Source organism: Clinocottus analis, unplaced genomic scaffold (genome assembly GCF_023055335.1).
Source record: "Clinocottus analis isolate CAN_PGR_092001 unplaced genomic scaffold, fCliAna1.0.p SCAF_27, whole genome shotgun sequence".
NCBI classification, from domain to species: Eukaryota; Metazoa; Chordata; class Actinopteri; order Perciformes; family Cottidae; genus Clinocottus; species Clinocottus analis.
Window position 1 is genome coordinate 193,665 of NW_027176009.1, and position 16,336 is coordinate 210,000.

General features: G+C 42.9%; 1 protein-coding gene across 1 annotated transcript in view; it reads right to left on the minus strand.

Moving 5' to 3' along the window:
• Positions 1–16,336, minus strand: part of usp43a (ubiquitin specific peptidase 43a) — a 103,756-nt gene that overhangs the window by 54,839 nt on the left and 32,581 nt on the right. Inside the window, exon 3 of the mRNA XM_068592487.1 lies at positions 10,625–10,728. Within this exon, the coding sequence (XP_068448588.1) occupies positions 10,625–10,728 (104 nt within the window). The remainder of the gene's footprint in view (positions 1–10,624; positions 10,729–16,336) is intronic.

The following is a 16,336-nucleotide window of genomic DNA, read 5'->3' on the forward strand; positions in this document are numbered from 1 at the left end:
AATCGTGGTCAGTGAACTTCAGAGGTGCTGGTAGGTGGATTTCTTTGAAGCGAGCTAACCTCCATGTCTTAATGCTACGCTAATTGACTTCTGACTGCAGCTTCATATTTATTGCAAAACACAAAGAGGTATCGATCATCTCCTCTAACTCTTGGCAAAGACGGGAATGAGCACATATCTTTTCCTTTTCCTTGAAGACAAGATAGCACAGCCTAGGACCAACAAGCTCTTCTCTTTTTTTTCTGCTATACGACTTCTGTGATAAGTGTTTTTGGCTTTGTTGTGTCAGCTATCAAGGTGTTCTCCTGCTCTAATGTGTTTCATAATGATCCAAGCAACATCTGTGCTTGTCACAAGGGTGTTCAGCAAGACCTCAATATGTCTTCACTGCAGAATACTACCAGGAGTCCTTCAGAAGATTGCGTGACGGCAAGAAGCAGTAGCCTGGCACTGGAATAGTGTGGGAGCGTGTAAGCAAACACAATGAAATGTAGCTATGGCAACAAATCTGCAACAAGTTTCCAGTTACGCACATTCCTGGTGTGAATGATGCTTTCCCTTTTATCTGAACAAACCTTGGCCTCGAATGACCCCGTTGTCCTAAGTTCAACCTGACGGTAATCTGGTCTTGCCAAGTGAAAACACCATGTTCAGTTTGTTCTCCAGTCACATAATCCCCTCACAGTGCCGGAACAAAATCCTTTTATTCACGTGAGATCATCTAATGCAATTTGGCAGCTGTGTGTGCCTGACGCTGCACTCATTAAGCCAACATTAAAGCACCGGTTCAAACCATTGCCTTTTTAAGTCGGGCAATTTTTTTGTTAGGCAACTTGAAAGAGGTGTGTCTCCATCAAAGGGAAACCAATTACACTTCAGAAGATAATAAGCTTTTAACAAACTTTTTGTCAACATCGATTAGTAGTAAAGTTGTATATGAGAAATGGACGTAGTCATTGTCACATTACCCATTGATTTGTGGACTGCTGTTTTGAAGCCTTGAGTTCGGCATTTTGGCTGACGCCATCTTGGACTATCTTCCAGTGAACAGAAGTGACCACGTCAGGACTGCTGCTGAGTGAAGTAGAGACGGTGTGTATGTCTCTGGTTGCAATAGGGACCTGTCAATCACGAGGTAGCCCCGCCCTACCATAGTCTGCTTAATGTTTTTTCCCCACTAAATGGGACTCTAATTTACTAAATGAACATTCTGCTGTAATGGAGAAGTCTTGAAACTAGCGATTGAGACCATAAACTCCTGTTTACAATGTTTACGGAGGTACATCAAGTTCGAATTAGGGTCATTTTCTCATATTCTTACTACAGTATTAGACTTATTTTTGCAACCAGAGGAGTCGCCCCCTGCTGGCCAGTTGAGAGAATGGAGGTTTCACTTTTCAACTTAACTCAGGCAGCAACTTCCACTTATTTTATAGAAATGTTATATAAAAAGAGTAACTTTAACAAAAAGTAAGTGTGGATATTGCTAATAAGTTGCCAAATATTAATCTTTAATGAGACTTCTGTGTTGCACCGAAAAGCATTAACGCGGTTTCTTGATACCTATGTTGATATCTATTTATTTGACTTGATCTTGAAGGAAAATTATTCCAATGTTGCTGCATAATGTTCTCTTAACACTGACAGCTTAAAAGTGCGATCACATCTATGCCTGTGTGTGTGTCTGTGTGCTTCCAGATGCTCGTTTCATCTCCCTGTGTCTCGTGATCATTCCTGCCAGTTGAGCTGCTTCCCAGTTTGTGGAGATGCAAACTTGTCGAATGTACAAATACGCTAGAAATAATACATCAGTTTGCTCAAACTGCGCATTACCTCGCTGTCAGTGCTGCAACCATTGTGCCGTGAAAGCCAGTCACGGGCTCGCTAATGATTCCAGTTTGTACCCGGGGAAAAGCGGACTGAAAGGCAGCATTCGCTCACACGCACACACCCAGAAACTGTGCATTTACTTATGTCGAAATTCTCACATGTGCATACAGGAAAACCAAAAATAAAAAAAGAGTTTGTAGTCTGGAGGAGAACAAGCGATATGTATTCTGGCTGATGTTTTATTGATAGAAATAGCGAGGTTCAGAAGTCAAACCAAGAACTCCATCCTTTAGTCCGGACCTAACACCCGGAGCTGTACCACAAACCAAACATAGCAGCAGCCGCTCATATTTCATTACGAAAGAAAGCGGGAGCTGCTCAGCATCCCTTCGATCTGCTGGGGGCTAAATAAATAACACTCGCACAGGCAGCATCGCTAAACATTATGCAGCATCACATCGTACGATGCCAGCTTGCTTTTTTTTAAACAGCGTTATTCTAAATTGAGAAGCTTTGCAGCACAATGCAGGGAATGATGTAGTCAGGGTCTTGGGGTATGACACACACAGTGTCAAAGTTGTGTGATCTATTAGTTACAGTGTCAGCGATGAGCTGATGTCAGAGTTGCAGGGTTTGCTTGAAATATAATTTATTTGCCAGCCTACCAAAAAGAAATAAAACTTTACTCCAACTTAAAATTGTTTCTTTTAGTATTAATAGTTAAGTGTGTAAATGCAGCTGCGGGTGCTAAGTGTGATGATTATTCTTTGTGAATATACTGCAGATTTTGTTTTCGGGGGCTAAAACTCATAAAGATCAACTCATAATTTAACAATAACTTGGCGAGGACCTGTGTGGCAATCTTAATAAATAAGTGAATAAATATAAGTTGCAGGGAGTTTACACACACACACACACACACACACACACACACACACACACACACACACACACACACACACACACAAACAAAACAACATTGAGCTGCCACTTTTGATCCCATACTTTTGATTTAAAGACTTACGGTTGGTAACGGCTCCAATTTCTTTCAGTTCCAGTGTTTTTTTCCTCTTTTCATTTGCCTCAGACAGGATTCTGGGCACAGCGCTGTGCCCAGCAGCGACCAAACTTTAACGTTCTTGTCACAAAAAAGCTGACTGTTTAGTCACAGCTGTCTTGACCTTATTTAAGGTGTCGGACGTCAGCTCCGCTAACAGTGATGGACGGAGGCCCGAGCTCAGGTGGAACGTTTGTTGCTGGGGAGTTATACTTGGAGTAAACACAACTACAAAAAAGAAAGAAACTTGATGTACCTTCTGGTGAAACCATTCGGCTCATTAAGGTGGAGAGTTTTATTCTTTTAAAGAACGCATTCCCAAAAAAGACAAAAGGTCAAAAACGTTATGACCCTTTAATCAAGTTTCTCTCGCTGATGCTAAACATCACATCCCCACACTGAGAGCTCTTCATGATCTTTTAAGGAGAAACATGTGATGGTACGCACCAGAAAAATGTGGGTGAAGATATACCTTTTTATTATTTCTGACCCTCCCACAGCTTTGTGCTTATTATTATTTAGAACACTTGGCTGGATTGTTACGGGCGAAGCATCGCTGCACGTTCATGAGTCAGCCTCAGGCTTGTCCTACGTTACACACGGCACACACCCTGCGGCTCTGATGCAGTGATTCTCAAGGTAACTGAAGAGCTGGATAAAACGTGACCTCTCGCCACAGCGGCACTTTATCCCATGGTCGTCTACAGGTCAGCGCTCCTCCAGGGACTGAAAGAGAGCGAGAGATCAAGAGAGTTCTCCCTCTTCTGTTCGGCTGTCACTCAGTCAGTCAGTCAGTCAGTCATGTGTCACTGGCTGTGGATTGGAGGGCACTCATCTCTCTCTACCAGAGAGTGTGAGTGGAGACCCCCTGTCAGGGGAAATTAATTCAGCTAAAGGGGCGGTTGAGACACACACACACACACACACACACACACACACACACACACACACACACACACACGCACACACACACACACACACTTGTGATAAATCTCATACAAGCTTACTTTCTCTCTCACCTTCACTGTTAGAAGTGTTAATTCTCCCTCTTAAGGCCTTTACACCGGGGGGTTGTGAGGAATAAAGGACATGAAAAACCCTGTGAACAGTTTGCATAAAAACTATTCAAAACCGGCTGTGATGCCAATTTACGACACTGGCACATTTCACACACCTCATAAAAAAGGTTTGAATAGATTTGCGTGCTTATTGGACAAAAATTAGCAAACTGCTCCGGGGGGATTGGAGTTCCCTCTGGTGAACAGTTAAGCAGTGTGCTAAGCAATATTTGAATTCTGTTGGGAAATACTCATGACTCAATTGAGAGTTAAAAAAAAATATTGACATGCAAATCAAACTGTGCAAAGTCTATTAAGTTTAAAGACAATATTGCAATTGCCTGTTCTCAATGCAACCTTCCTACATGTGAGTTTCCTCCTTCCTGGTTAAAACTGATGAATGGATTCTTGTCAGCCCCTTTAATAAGCAACAGAAGACACCTTGGCACACACACACAAATCACTTTTCAAGTCGACAACGGTGAAAGCAGCAGAGACATGCTAGTTGTGTGAACAAATCAAAACAAAAATATGAAAGTATGGAGATAAGGATTAGGACGGAGTTGGGTATTGGCTGCCTGCAGTCAGATCCGTTGTTTGTCTGGTCTGCCAGCTGTCACCCCACTGCACTGAGTTAAAACACTGGAACTATCTCATACAGACACAGTGTTCAAAGTGAGTGAACAGAAAACCCCACAAAATACATGAAAAACAGCAGCCCTAAAAAAAAAAAGAGAGAGAAGCCAATTAGGATGTAAGCAGAGTCAGCGACCATTTTGAGTGTCCATCAACAACACTTTGCAAGTGTGTCAGGCTTTGAAAGTGTCTCAAGATCTTTATTTTTTAACGTTACTTTCTGCTGTAGGCTCGATGCTCCATGTCCCTTGTGATTTGCGTCGTGGGACAAACAATTGGGCAGTGGTATAGTTCTGTGTACAAGATGTTGAGGTTTGTTGGGTACAAACTTATACGCTGCCATCGCTATGAATGACAAATAACTGTTGAGTTCCTGGTCACCCTTTTTCCTATATCGACAGGACCTACGAAGCCTGACTGCTATGTTCACAGCTCTCTCTCTCTCCCTCTCTCTCTCTCTCTCTCTCTCTCTCTCTCTCTCTCTCTCTCTCTCTCTCTCTCTCTCTCTCTTTGATTGTATAGACGTAAATTGTGATCGACAAGTCGCTACCACGGCATCGTCTGTTTTCTGTTGTTTCTCAACTTTAACCCTTTTTTAGTTCATCAAAGTTTATTTGCAGCAAAATGTCTTCTTCAGAGTTTGGTAGTACTCCAACCTCTCGTGTCCCTTCTGGTTGCAAGAAAAAGGATGGCGACAGCCAAAAAGCATGAAGCCGACAGGACGGTGACAGTCAAAAATGCCTAACTTGACACTTGACGCTTGATGAAACACCAGTCCACAAACCAATGGCCACGCCGAATACGTCCACTTCTTCCTTACGGTCTGTGGTTCTGAGGTCATCTCAGGGTCTGGTGGTTCAGACATGTGCTCACTGGTGAGGTGACTGTAAACTACTGGATAACTGTAAGGTGTAAGTGAGGTGGCAGAAGACTTGTCTTTGCAAAACAAAAAAGGAAAAAAAAAGAGATCAAAGAATCACTTCCATTTTGTACCGCCCGGCACTAACCGGCTAGCACCCACTTCAAAGCCTGGTACTGCAGGGAGCTGCGTGACACCAGCAGGGGGGTGAAGGTGGGTGAGTGGTGCCGTGTGTGAGGAACTGTTGGTGGCAAAAGCGTTAAAATCAAAGTAAGTGAGGTCAAACAAAGTCTGACCACACTTTTGGGTCCGGCCGCTCAGCTGCTGTGCGCCGCTGACGGAGCGACCAAACGGAGGGGTCAACGCGAGCACCTCCCAACCTGAGTGGGAAAAGTGGAGCCCCTGCGGACCATCTTTGAAGATGAGAGAAAGTTTGCACTCTCCTGTGAAGCGTTGAGTCTTCAAAGGATCTGCCGTGAAAAAAAGTATATGATTGGTGCAGAGAGTGTCTCATGCTGGACAGATATCCCCCCACATAGCACAATCACGGCACAGTAGTTCATCAATCGTCAACATATCACTAGTCAGGGACTGAGGAAAAACAATGTACGTCTATGTGTCTTTCAGCTGGCTTTGGTTCCGTAGCTTTATAAACCTGGAAATCATAGAAACTCTTGTTTGCCTTCGACACGTTTATTACACAAACTGTGTAATATCCCAAACGCTTTCACATCGAATATGCATCCAAATAAAAGCCACTGTGATATTTAGAAGAAAAAAACTAAAGTAACCATCATCAGCTATCTTGTTTGTTAAGACGGAGATGGAGGCCGGGGCTTTCCGCACGTCTCCCAGGCCATTAAAAATAGATGCCACAAACTGAGAGCGACAGACAGAGGAGGGAAGAAGGGAGGGAGGGAGGAAGCGAGCGAGCGAGGAAGGCTTTTGACAAAGGCTCATTCAAACGCGGCGGCGCAACATAGCGACTTGAGTGCCGACTCCCACACCGGCAGCCCAAACCACAAGACAGCCCCGGCCTCTAATCGCAAACATTTATTCAGATCAGACAACTCCACTGGATGCCTCTGAGGAGCATTTCTGTGAGATATAAAAAGAATCAGGAAGGAAGAAGCGATGAAGAAAGAGAGATCAACCAAGTGATGGAGGCAGAGAGAGGAGGAGGAAAGGCCAGCGTAAAAGAGAGATGGAGATGGAGACAGACGAGAGACAAAGAAAACAAAAATAAGTCTCTGAGAAATTGAGAGGGAGTGATTGCTCTTTTGTCGGAGTGCATTTAGAGATGGAGTGACTCCGATCCCCCGGTGATTACACAAAGTAAAGAGGAGGAGAGCACACGACGGTCCCCCGACTCGGCAGACTGAAACTCGCTAATGCGGCGAGAATACAAATGCATATGAAAGGCATATTTACACTGAAGACGGTCTGATGGAAAACAAATTCAAAAACCATTATTTATTAAATGAGAGCGAGTCATCGGGGGACGGTGCTGCCGCAGAGTTAGAGAACAAATCAACACTCGGCTGTTTCAATTAGAGCGGAACTTGTGTTGGTGATGTGTTTTGTCGCGCAGCAGCCAGCGTTCATTAAGGCCCTGGACTGGGAAAGTGATGAAAAACACTTTTTTTTCCTTCTTTTTCTACGATGATATGAAGAAAACAGAAATGGTTATGTGAGTAAATGGAGATTGGGTGGTGAGCTTGATGAGCGCTGCATTTATGAATTTATAGTTATGAAGTGACACATTCATTGACATCATTGTTCTGGGATGTAAACGTACCAGATGTAGAAGAGTCTAGTCTTCTGTCTGCCATACTAAGGCAGGTTATTAAATAATGCTTCAAATAATGCTTGAAGAGATGAGTAAAGCCTTTCAGAAACTAATGATCAAGTATCACTGTTCATGTGGCTTACCAATAATGTAGTGATATAGTAAATGGAATATCTTTGAATTTTAAAAAGGCAAACTTTCATTTTAGAATATTTTCAGAGAATTTATAAACTGAAAAACCAGGGAGAAAAGAAGTAGCTAAAAAATAATCGTCAGATTAAGCAACAATTGATTACACTACCCTTTACAATACTGTATTTACATAAACTCTTTGGGAAGTAAGAGAGATGAGAAACGTCTGTTCTGTCTGTCGTAACTGTTCTCAAAACCCGCAGGGACCTTGCAGTTAAAAAACAACCTCTTCTGCTTCTTTTTTTCTCCCTTTATTTATAAACATCTTTCTCAAAATCCCCTCAGGTATATCCCACAGTCACACATGTGCAGTGTGCAGTTACACAGTAACCGTGTAAGCGAGGATGTCACAACCAGTAATGACTCATGGACACACCGGGAGAAACATAACTGGCAAAATAAGATGCTTCTGCATTAAAGACTCAGACTACTTATAGATGAGGGTTGTGTGTGTGTGTGTGTGTGTGTGTGTGTGTGTGTGTGTGTGTGTGTGTGTGTGTGTACATGTGTCTCACTTATTGTCAGCACTTTTACTATATTTTAATCCAACAATTATAAAACCATGATGGGGAATTTCTGGCAGTTTTTTTTTAATACTGAAGATGAAAAGGATTGTCTATGTATTGTATGGACCACTTGGCAATATATATATATACTATAAATAATTAGTCTTAGGGCTTTGTGTGGAGCAAACACTGACGTAATCCAGGTTTTAATTGTCAGCAGAGGAAGTGACACCTGGCTAAAGGCTACTGAAAGGGGCGGGGTTTAACTTCAAACGTTTAATCCCACTAACCGGATTTGATTGATTTAACTGTTGAATTTTGGTGGGGTTAATCGTAGATTGTGATTGGATGCTAGGTTGAGGGTCACGACTCAAGTAGCATCGGCCATTTTTTTCGGACCAACTTTAGATTTAAACCATCTTTAAAGCTCTAATGCTACGCTTGAGACAATATATGAAAAAAAACACTGCATGAACTGCTTGGTCTACGTTACTTTGACATTCAGATGGCGAGAAACAGATTTTAGATTACTGTTAATGATAGGCGTTATCCTTTCAATTAGCCTGTAACTCACTTTCTCTGACCGCCAGCACTAATTGCAGCTAATCACTAGCATGCTGACTATTGTTATGATTATCTTGAGGTAGGAGTCTTGTCAAGTGACTGTCTAATTAGTCACTAAGTAGTGTCAAAATACATATTTGTTCATTTGAGTTTCAGTGAAAGGCTAGTGAGTGTGTATGCATTGTTAGCATTAGTTGTTAGCACTAGCTACACAATACAATACAATAAACTTTATTGTCCCACTCGAGGAAATTTGTCTTGGACTCTCTGCGGTGCGTCACGAATGCCTTGAGTTACATGAAAACACACAATACATCCCCAGCCAAACGACAATTACCGTATTGCACACATCCCATAACAAACACATACATACACCTCATAAAAATACATGCTAAAAGGATCACCATAATAAAAGCACTATTAAAAAGTATTTCATAGACTTAAGTCTCAAGCAGCATTGTTAAGGATTAACAATTAGCATAATCACTTATTAGTATAAGTGATTCACAGGCTATTTAACAGGGTAATGGCTACAAATATTTGTTATTTTCAATCATTTCTGGGTAAATGTGAAAATAATGTAGACCACATGGGAGTGGTGTTGCTCAAATGAGTGTGAATAGTGTGACAAAGAATAAAGAAGAGACGGAGAAAAAATAACAAACATCTTCATCCCTTTGGTCTCTCCCACCGAATCAGCAAATTGATGCAGCGTGAGCTGTTTTCAATTTGTCAGCCGGACAGCATCATGGGATACGAGGGTCCGTGGAGATACAGTCGGCATCTAAGCATACAATCCATCATCGGTTGATGAGGGAATAGGATGGTCCCACAAATGAACAGCTAACCCCGCTATACAGTCAATACGGCCAATATGGTCAATACGAGTATGAGTGTCAGAAGTTGACCTCGTCATTGATTGGCTGCGGCTCAACTGCGCGTGTCAGACCAAACGTGAGAGGTCTATTCCGGGTGTTCCAACTGCAAGCGTCGTGATCACGTTTGACTATATTTGTGTAATTCCTATGTGGGGGGTAACGGCTTTGAGAAGCACAGGACTCACTTAGTTGTCCGTGCTCGTTCGAAAGTTGTGTCTGTTTCGGTTCGGGATGCAATCTTTCCCTCAACCCATACACAAATAAGCCTTTGCTTGTCGAACTTCAGTTCATTGCAAACTCTAAATGGGTGGCCAAATTCGGCAAAAGTCCATTCATTTCCCACAGAGATGAGCAACCAGGGAGACATTCGACAAGCTTCATCAGCCCCGACGAGTTGGCGAAACCAATCATCATAAATCTGTCAACAGCTGAATAATTCATCCAGCTCCCTTGATCTCCTGCTGGTACTTATCCAGGACAGTATTTCCACCTTCCAAAGATCAGACATCAGCGACCTGTTTAGCCACACTGCACCTATTAGCTAGAAACACTGAGTTGAAGTTCATTACAAAAGTTTGCAAGGACAGAGAATATGTTTCTCTTACTGCTATTACCATAACATTAAAGTCTGCTGATTTCTCCTTATTTACTAGCTTGTATACAATTGTTATTGTTCTGTAATCCAGTGGATCGGAAGGTAAGAGGTGACTCTGCACCGCCAAGTGTGCTGAAAACGTTACTGAAAGGTCTTGAGTGGAGGTTCCGGAGCGGAAGTTGCTATTAAAACAGAAAACCTTGATTTTTGACTCTGTGGATGAAGGCAAGAGAGCCAGAAGGCACCGCTAAAGACAAATCCCACAAACACAAGTCTGTCTGACCTATTTTCTCAAGCTACTACCCACAGGTGCTGAATACCTTTCCTCTTTAATGGGATGTACGGCACTCTGTTTATTTAAGCACAACCTCAGGACATCAGATAAAGTGCCTGGTGGAAAGCCTGCTGCATATTTGATCAGATCCGACTTGAGATGGAAAATTTAGTTTGAGTTTTAAGAGTTTGACAGATTTTTTTTTTTAGGTTAAACTTATTCTATCAGGAAGAAACCCCTTGAAATGTTTTTTTTAATTTTGTACAAAGAGTTAGAGTTAGAGTGACTGGAAAGGATTGGATTTGAGATCATCGATCCGCTAAGTTAGAAAAAAAACAACCACGTCGGTTATCTCTGAGCGCCCTGCACGTGTCCACGTTGCTCACCTGTACTGAGCCTGGAAGTGTTCGTGGACAAAACTGTGTCGATCTCGAGGCTGCTGCGTGCCGGCTGAACTGGGGCTGGAAGGATCCTCTAATGAGCTGGGTCCCTGCAGAAAGAGAGGGGGGGAGGAGACAAGCGATCGCTTTAGTGGACATGGAATACATTTTTGAGAACATCCTTCACGGGCAGACTCCGAAATACACCCCAGCGTCTTCGGAACGATATTAAATAAGAATAAGAACACACGTTTCCTACAAACCACACTAAATGAATCAAGGCTGCAATAGAGTAGTGTTTCCCATTTGCCTTTACTCTGCTTGCCAAGTCAATATCAGGCATCAGATATACTGTATGAGTGGCAAAAGCTTCTCTTATTGCACAAGGGAAGATAATGCAAAACTCTCCTTCACAGAAGCCAATGATCTCTCGTGTAAAGAACAGCTTTCACAAGACTTGACGACAGATGTCTACAAAATGTGAGCTCAAAGAATAACCGTCTCTTGGACTTTGCCCTTTCCCTGCAGTATATTGAGACAATACGCTGTACAAAGAAAATGTACTTCTTTAATAAACTAGGAGACGATCAAACAGAGACATAGGGAAATAGATTTAGAGGGAGGCCCAGACAGAGTGAATTGAATTAAATGGTGGGCTGGAAAAAAAGGTGAATCGTAAAATGTTATCGTCGAGGGGGATTTCATCTGTCTGAAAAGAGGAGGAAAGTTTAAATGCTAATCAGTCAACACAGATTGGAGTCAGGAAAAATATTTGAGATGTCAAACGGTGTCATGCTGATGTCTGCTGAATAAACTAAATGATTGCGTCGCCCCGCACACTGCGTCGGACTCAGCAGGGGTGGCACAGAGAGACTTCAAGGATAAACATGAGAATAAAAGAATGACGCCGATGAATAAAAGATGCATGACTGTGACTTTAGAAAATAGAGCAACAGTTTGAATTTAATCTTTGTCTCGGCATTTTGAAAAATTAGGGTTGTCTTGAACAATTGAACGCTGAATACGGCATTTTTTACGGCAACCAAAAATATCATGATTAACGTCCGCAAACTTTAAAAAGGTTAAAGTTCTAATAACGAAAACACAGTCGAGTAGTGACCTGTCAATCACAAGGTTGCCATGTCCTAAAGCATATATGTCAAACTCAAGGCCCGCAGGCCAAATGTGGCCCACCAAGTCATTTCAGGCGGCCCGCGAGAGCTTTGCCTTAAGGTCTGATTGTCTAAAAATAAATAGGTCGAAAGCCTGCTTTGACCAAAAACTACATTTCCCCACAATGGATGCCTATTATGTTTTCCGCAAAGTGACGGCATCCCGCTACTGGAGCGCAGTCTCTCTACAGCAATGCGAACAAGTGTGTCCAGTGTTAAATGCAAGATACACAAATTCAGTGTGTCCACATCAATGCGAGCAAGTGGAATTGAGAAATACAAATGATGATCCCAAAATGTCCAAGAAGAGAAAAGTTGATGCAGATCGAAGGCTGTTTCAAGAAAGATGGGAAGGAGAATACATGTTTATGCTTCAAGCAGAAAGACCGGTATGTCTTTTGTGTTATGAGGCAGTGTCTGTTGTTAAAGAGTACAATCCATGCCGGCATTTTGACACAAAACACAGAGCTAAGTATACCAATGCTGGCCTTCAAGGAAAACAACAAATTGCCCAAGAATGAGCCTGAAAACCTCCTAAAATTAAATTTTGTGACTCAACAACAGTAGTATTCAGAAAACGTTAGCTTTCAGTTGTGAGTTTTCTCATCAAGTACAAAGAAGATCGCATGTTGAGAAACGGCCGCAGGAGACATCTTAACGCTGATTGGCCAAGACTTGGCGCGTCACATCAAAGATGTTCTATTTATGAAGATGACATCAACTTTTCTCCGTGTCTCACAGTCCAATCTCAGAAACACTGGCGCGGTCGCGTGGCTCCACAAGGAGAATAAATATGCGACCGGCTTGATGCTGCGCCTGACGCCGGACATGGCTACCAAACTGAGCCGGTTAATAAATGAGTTTGATCGGCGCTTCTTTGACTTCAGAGTACAGCACTCTGGGTTTGCCATCTTTGCCAATCCTTTCACCACTGACGTCTCCACTGCACCCCAACACCTTCAGATGGAGGTAATTGAGCTTCAAAGCAAAAGTGGCCTGAGAGCAAAGTTCCAGGATGCTGCAATCCATGACTTTTACCGTCTGCTGCCTCCTGATTTGATGCCACAGCTTTGACTACATGCTGCCCGTGTTCTGTCCATGTTTGGGAGCACCTACCTGTGCGAACAGATGTTTTCAATTCAATAATAAATCTAAACAAAAACAAGCACAGATCTCGTATCACTGATGACCACCTCCATGCTGTTCTACGGATTTCCTAAGCCCAGGACCTAAAACCGGACATTAACACACTGGCAACAAGAAAATGGTGTCAGACATCTGGCCAGAAAACACATAAGTAAGAATTTTTTTCAAACCTAATTAGAATATAAAAAAATGTAATTCAACCAAGAAGAAGAATAGTTAAACTGTGTGCAATTTAACGATTGTGCTTGCATTTTGTTTTGTGTTTGTGATTTTCAGAACATGATCAATGTATGATGAAGAGGGGATCCACTTGGTGTATCCAGGGACAGGCAGCATCTCCTTATCAAAAACTAACCTAAAAACCTGACCAATAGGTTGTGAACGGAGTCAACCTTTATTTTATTTTGAGTTTATTACACACATTTTGCAGACATGTGCAAACATTTATCTTTTTTGTTGAGACATATTATGAAAAGACTCAAATCTCATTTTCCTGTAATGGATTTATTTATTTTTTCTGTGCCTGAGAGGACCAAAGCTGCAAGTGAAGTCAGGCTTTTATGTGCATGAACAGAAAAGGTTGCTTGTCAGACTTAATTCAGTTGGAACTGGTTAGCCTTGAGCTGTAAGTTTTTATTCTTTTTTGAACAAAGTTAATGTCATAACTTGTGTTTGTTATTTTTCTTTATTCACTTACTGAGGTAATAAATCAAGTGAGAATAATGGTGATGGATTATTTTTGCAACCCCCTACTGGCCGTCAGAAACAATGCAAGTTTAAAGCACTTCTGCGTTGGCTTCACTTATTAGAACCAGTCGGGTTGCCACCTGATCATAACATGTTTTTTATTTTATTTTCAGCTGTAGGAACAGTGGAGCAGCAATGCACCTACAAGCTATAACACATGTGCACAGCAACAATCGTTGTGTTTGTAGCAACATGATTCAGTCCGGCTAACAGGCATCCACTCTGTGTATGACGGCCTGTTTTCTATAAAAGCTTGTATTTACAGTAATAGAAACCACCCTTCCTTGTATTTCTCTCCAACAACTGTCACACCATGTCCTTGGCACCGCAGACTTGTTTAAAAAGCCCTGTGCACCCACACAGGTGTTCCCAATTACCCTCCCTAATTAGACCTCCGGGCAGGTTGAGGCTGGGTGGAACCGGGTTGCAACAAAACTAATGAGCAAGTCAAGGAAGGGCACGTTAAAGTGCAGTCTATATACACCAACGCAGCGCGGGCAGTAACAGGTCTGCTGAGGTGACCGGAGAAGCACAGGTGAAGCAACCGTTGGTAACGACCTCTCGGTTCCATCAAAGGTCCCAGTTGGACTTTCCACGGAGCCAGCATGAACAATACACCATGTTTTCTTTTCTTTTCTTTGATCTGCAGACATTTTGCAATAGTTTAGAAAAAGCACAGGTGTTACTCGTAATGCTGACGATGCAATCTGGGAACAACCAGCCGTGGTGTGATCGGCAGTTCACTTTTTACTGGTTTAAAATGAGTTTGTAAACATTGTCTCGCATCTCGTGTGAGTCGTGTCTGTCAGGCGGAGAGGTGACGGGTTTTGGAGATTGGTTAGTTGGAAACTTTGATGACCGCAATCACCGTGGATTCCAAAAAAGGACAGTGCCAAGAAACGGTGTGACGACGATCCGTCTTTGATGACGATGCGCTGCTGTTCAAACAACACACAATCGCTGTGGCGTTCGCTTTGAAAGATGAAATGCTTTTGGAAATCTTCTCCCAGGATTGCTCTTTTCTAGAATATCTAATGAAGCAAAAGCACAATGCACACAAAAAAAGAGAGAGAAATCTCCTGTGTGACAGTTTACTTTCAAGCTCCACCTTCAGCCTGTCTCCAGTCTTGGCCTCGTCTTTACTTGAATGTTAAGTGGATAAAAAAAACACTAGCATAAAAGCTCATTATTCTTATAGTCGCCGCATAATGCAATAGTTATATCTCCGTTGTTCCCGAGAGAAAACCGCGAGACGAGAGCTCCAATTAAGCACTTCGGTGTCTGGCGAGGTCGCCGAAGAGTCGACACACCGGAAAAGCAAAACGCTGATCGGCTACAAACAGCTGTTGGGGAGCCGTGTTTTCCCGCATGCTCACACCTCCGCCATCTGCTCAAGTGGCGAGTGGAAGGAAAAAAAAACCTCATATCCATCTTGACGTGGCGACATGTGAGATAGAGGCAGAATTAAGGCGAGAAAAGAGCAGGCGGGGTGAGGTGTGAACTAAACCGAGGGCGGTGCGGCAATTCTGATTGGACGAGGGATTTGTCTGCACCTGGGGGCCCACGCGCCGCAGCAGGGGCCATTAAAGTGGACTGCAATTTCTGGTGAGCATCACCTTTGGTGGCGCAAAAAAAAAAGAAGAGGATTACAACTAAAGTCATCCTGCATACGTAAGGCTTCTGAATCTTTTGTTGACCGCATATGATTTTGAGTTGGATTTAGTTTTTGTATGTTTGATTGTACAGCTGGGCCACATTTTCACAGATTCCAATGAGATCTCCGTCATCGGCTTCTTCGATTTGTGTCATTTTGAAGTCCCAGCGGTTTATGCTTTTCACACGCCGTGTTTACCGTCTCTCGTTTGTAAATCACAGGCCGAGCTGTGACTGGCTCTCAAGTTCGGCCTCTTTTTTTTGGGGGGGGGGGGGACTCCGTCTCTTCTCTGGAGGACAATGCAGAACGATCCTCAGACCCTCGAGAGACGGACTAGGTTACAAGCATCGCCATGGCAACCCTGGCCTCATTCCCCCTCGATCAACATATGGGAGCAGGGGGCTTTTTCATCAGCCAGTGTGGCCGGAGGAAAAAAAAACGAGCCCAGAGTCATTCTCTGTTTGTGTGTGAATGAGTGCAAATAATAATCTTACACAAGTATTTAGCAAAGTAAGTATCTGTATCAATAGCATAGAAAGACAAAAGACAGGTTTGAAGTACTGTGACAACTTTCCTCAGAAGAGCACTAGAACGAGCGCAAGATAATGCTGTTCACACAATTCCCACGTAGATCGGATGCATCACTTTGCAATGTGGGATTCAAAAACTGCCGTCACATTCTCCTCAAGGTAACACACAGGAGATTCCACCGTAACGTCTGATCCACCACCAGCGGTTCGTCTGCAGTCAAGCCCCACACTGCAGAGACCTTTTCCTGCATTCTCACTCATGCACATTTAATCCTAGCGAGGACACAAAGTGCCAAGAAAGAAAGTTGTTTGTGATGGAGAGGACGGGGAATATGAGTGGGAGACAAAGACTGGCTTTGATACTTAATTCTCGATGCATAATTGATCCGAACCGGGACTTTTTTTTTCACCCGCGGCACCACATGGGGCAGGTCATCAACCTCTGAGGCAGATCTGAGAGCAGATAAAC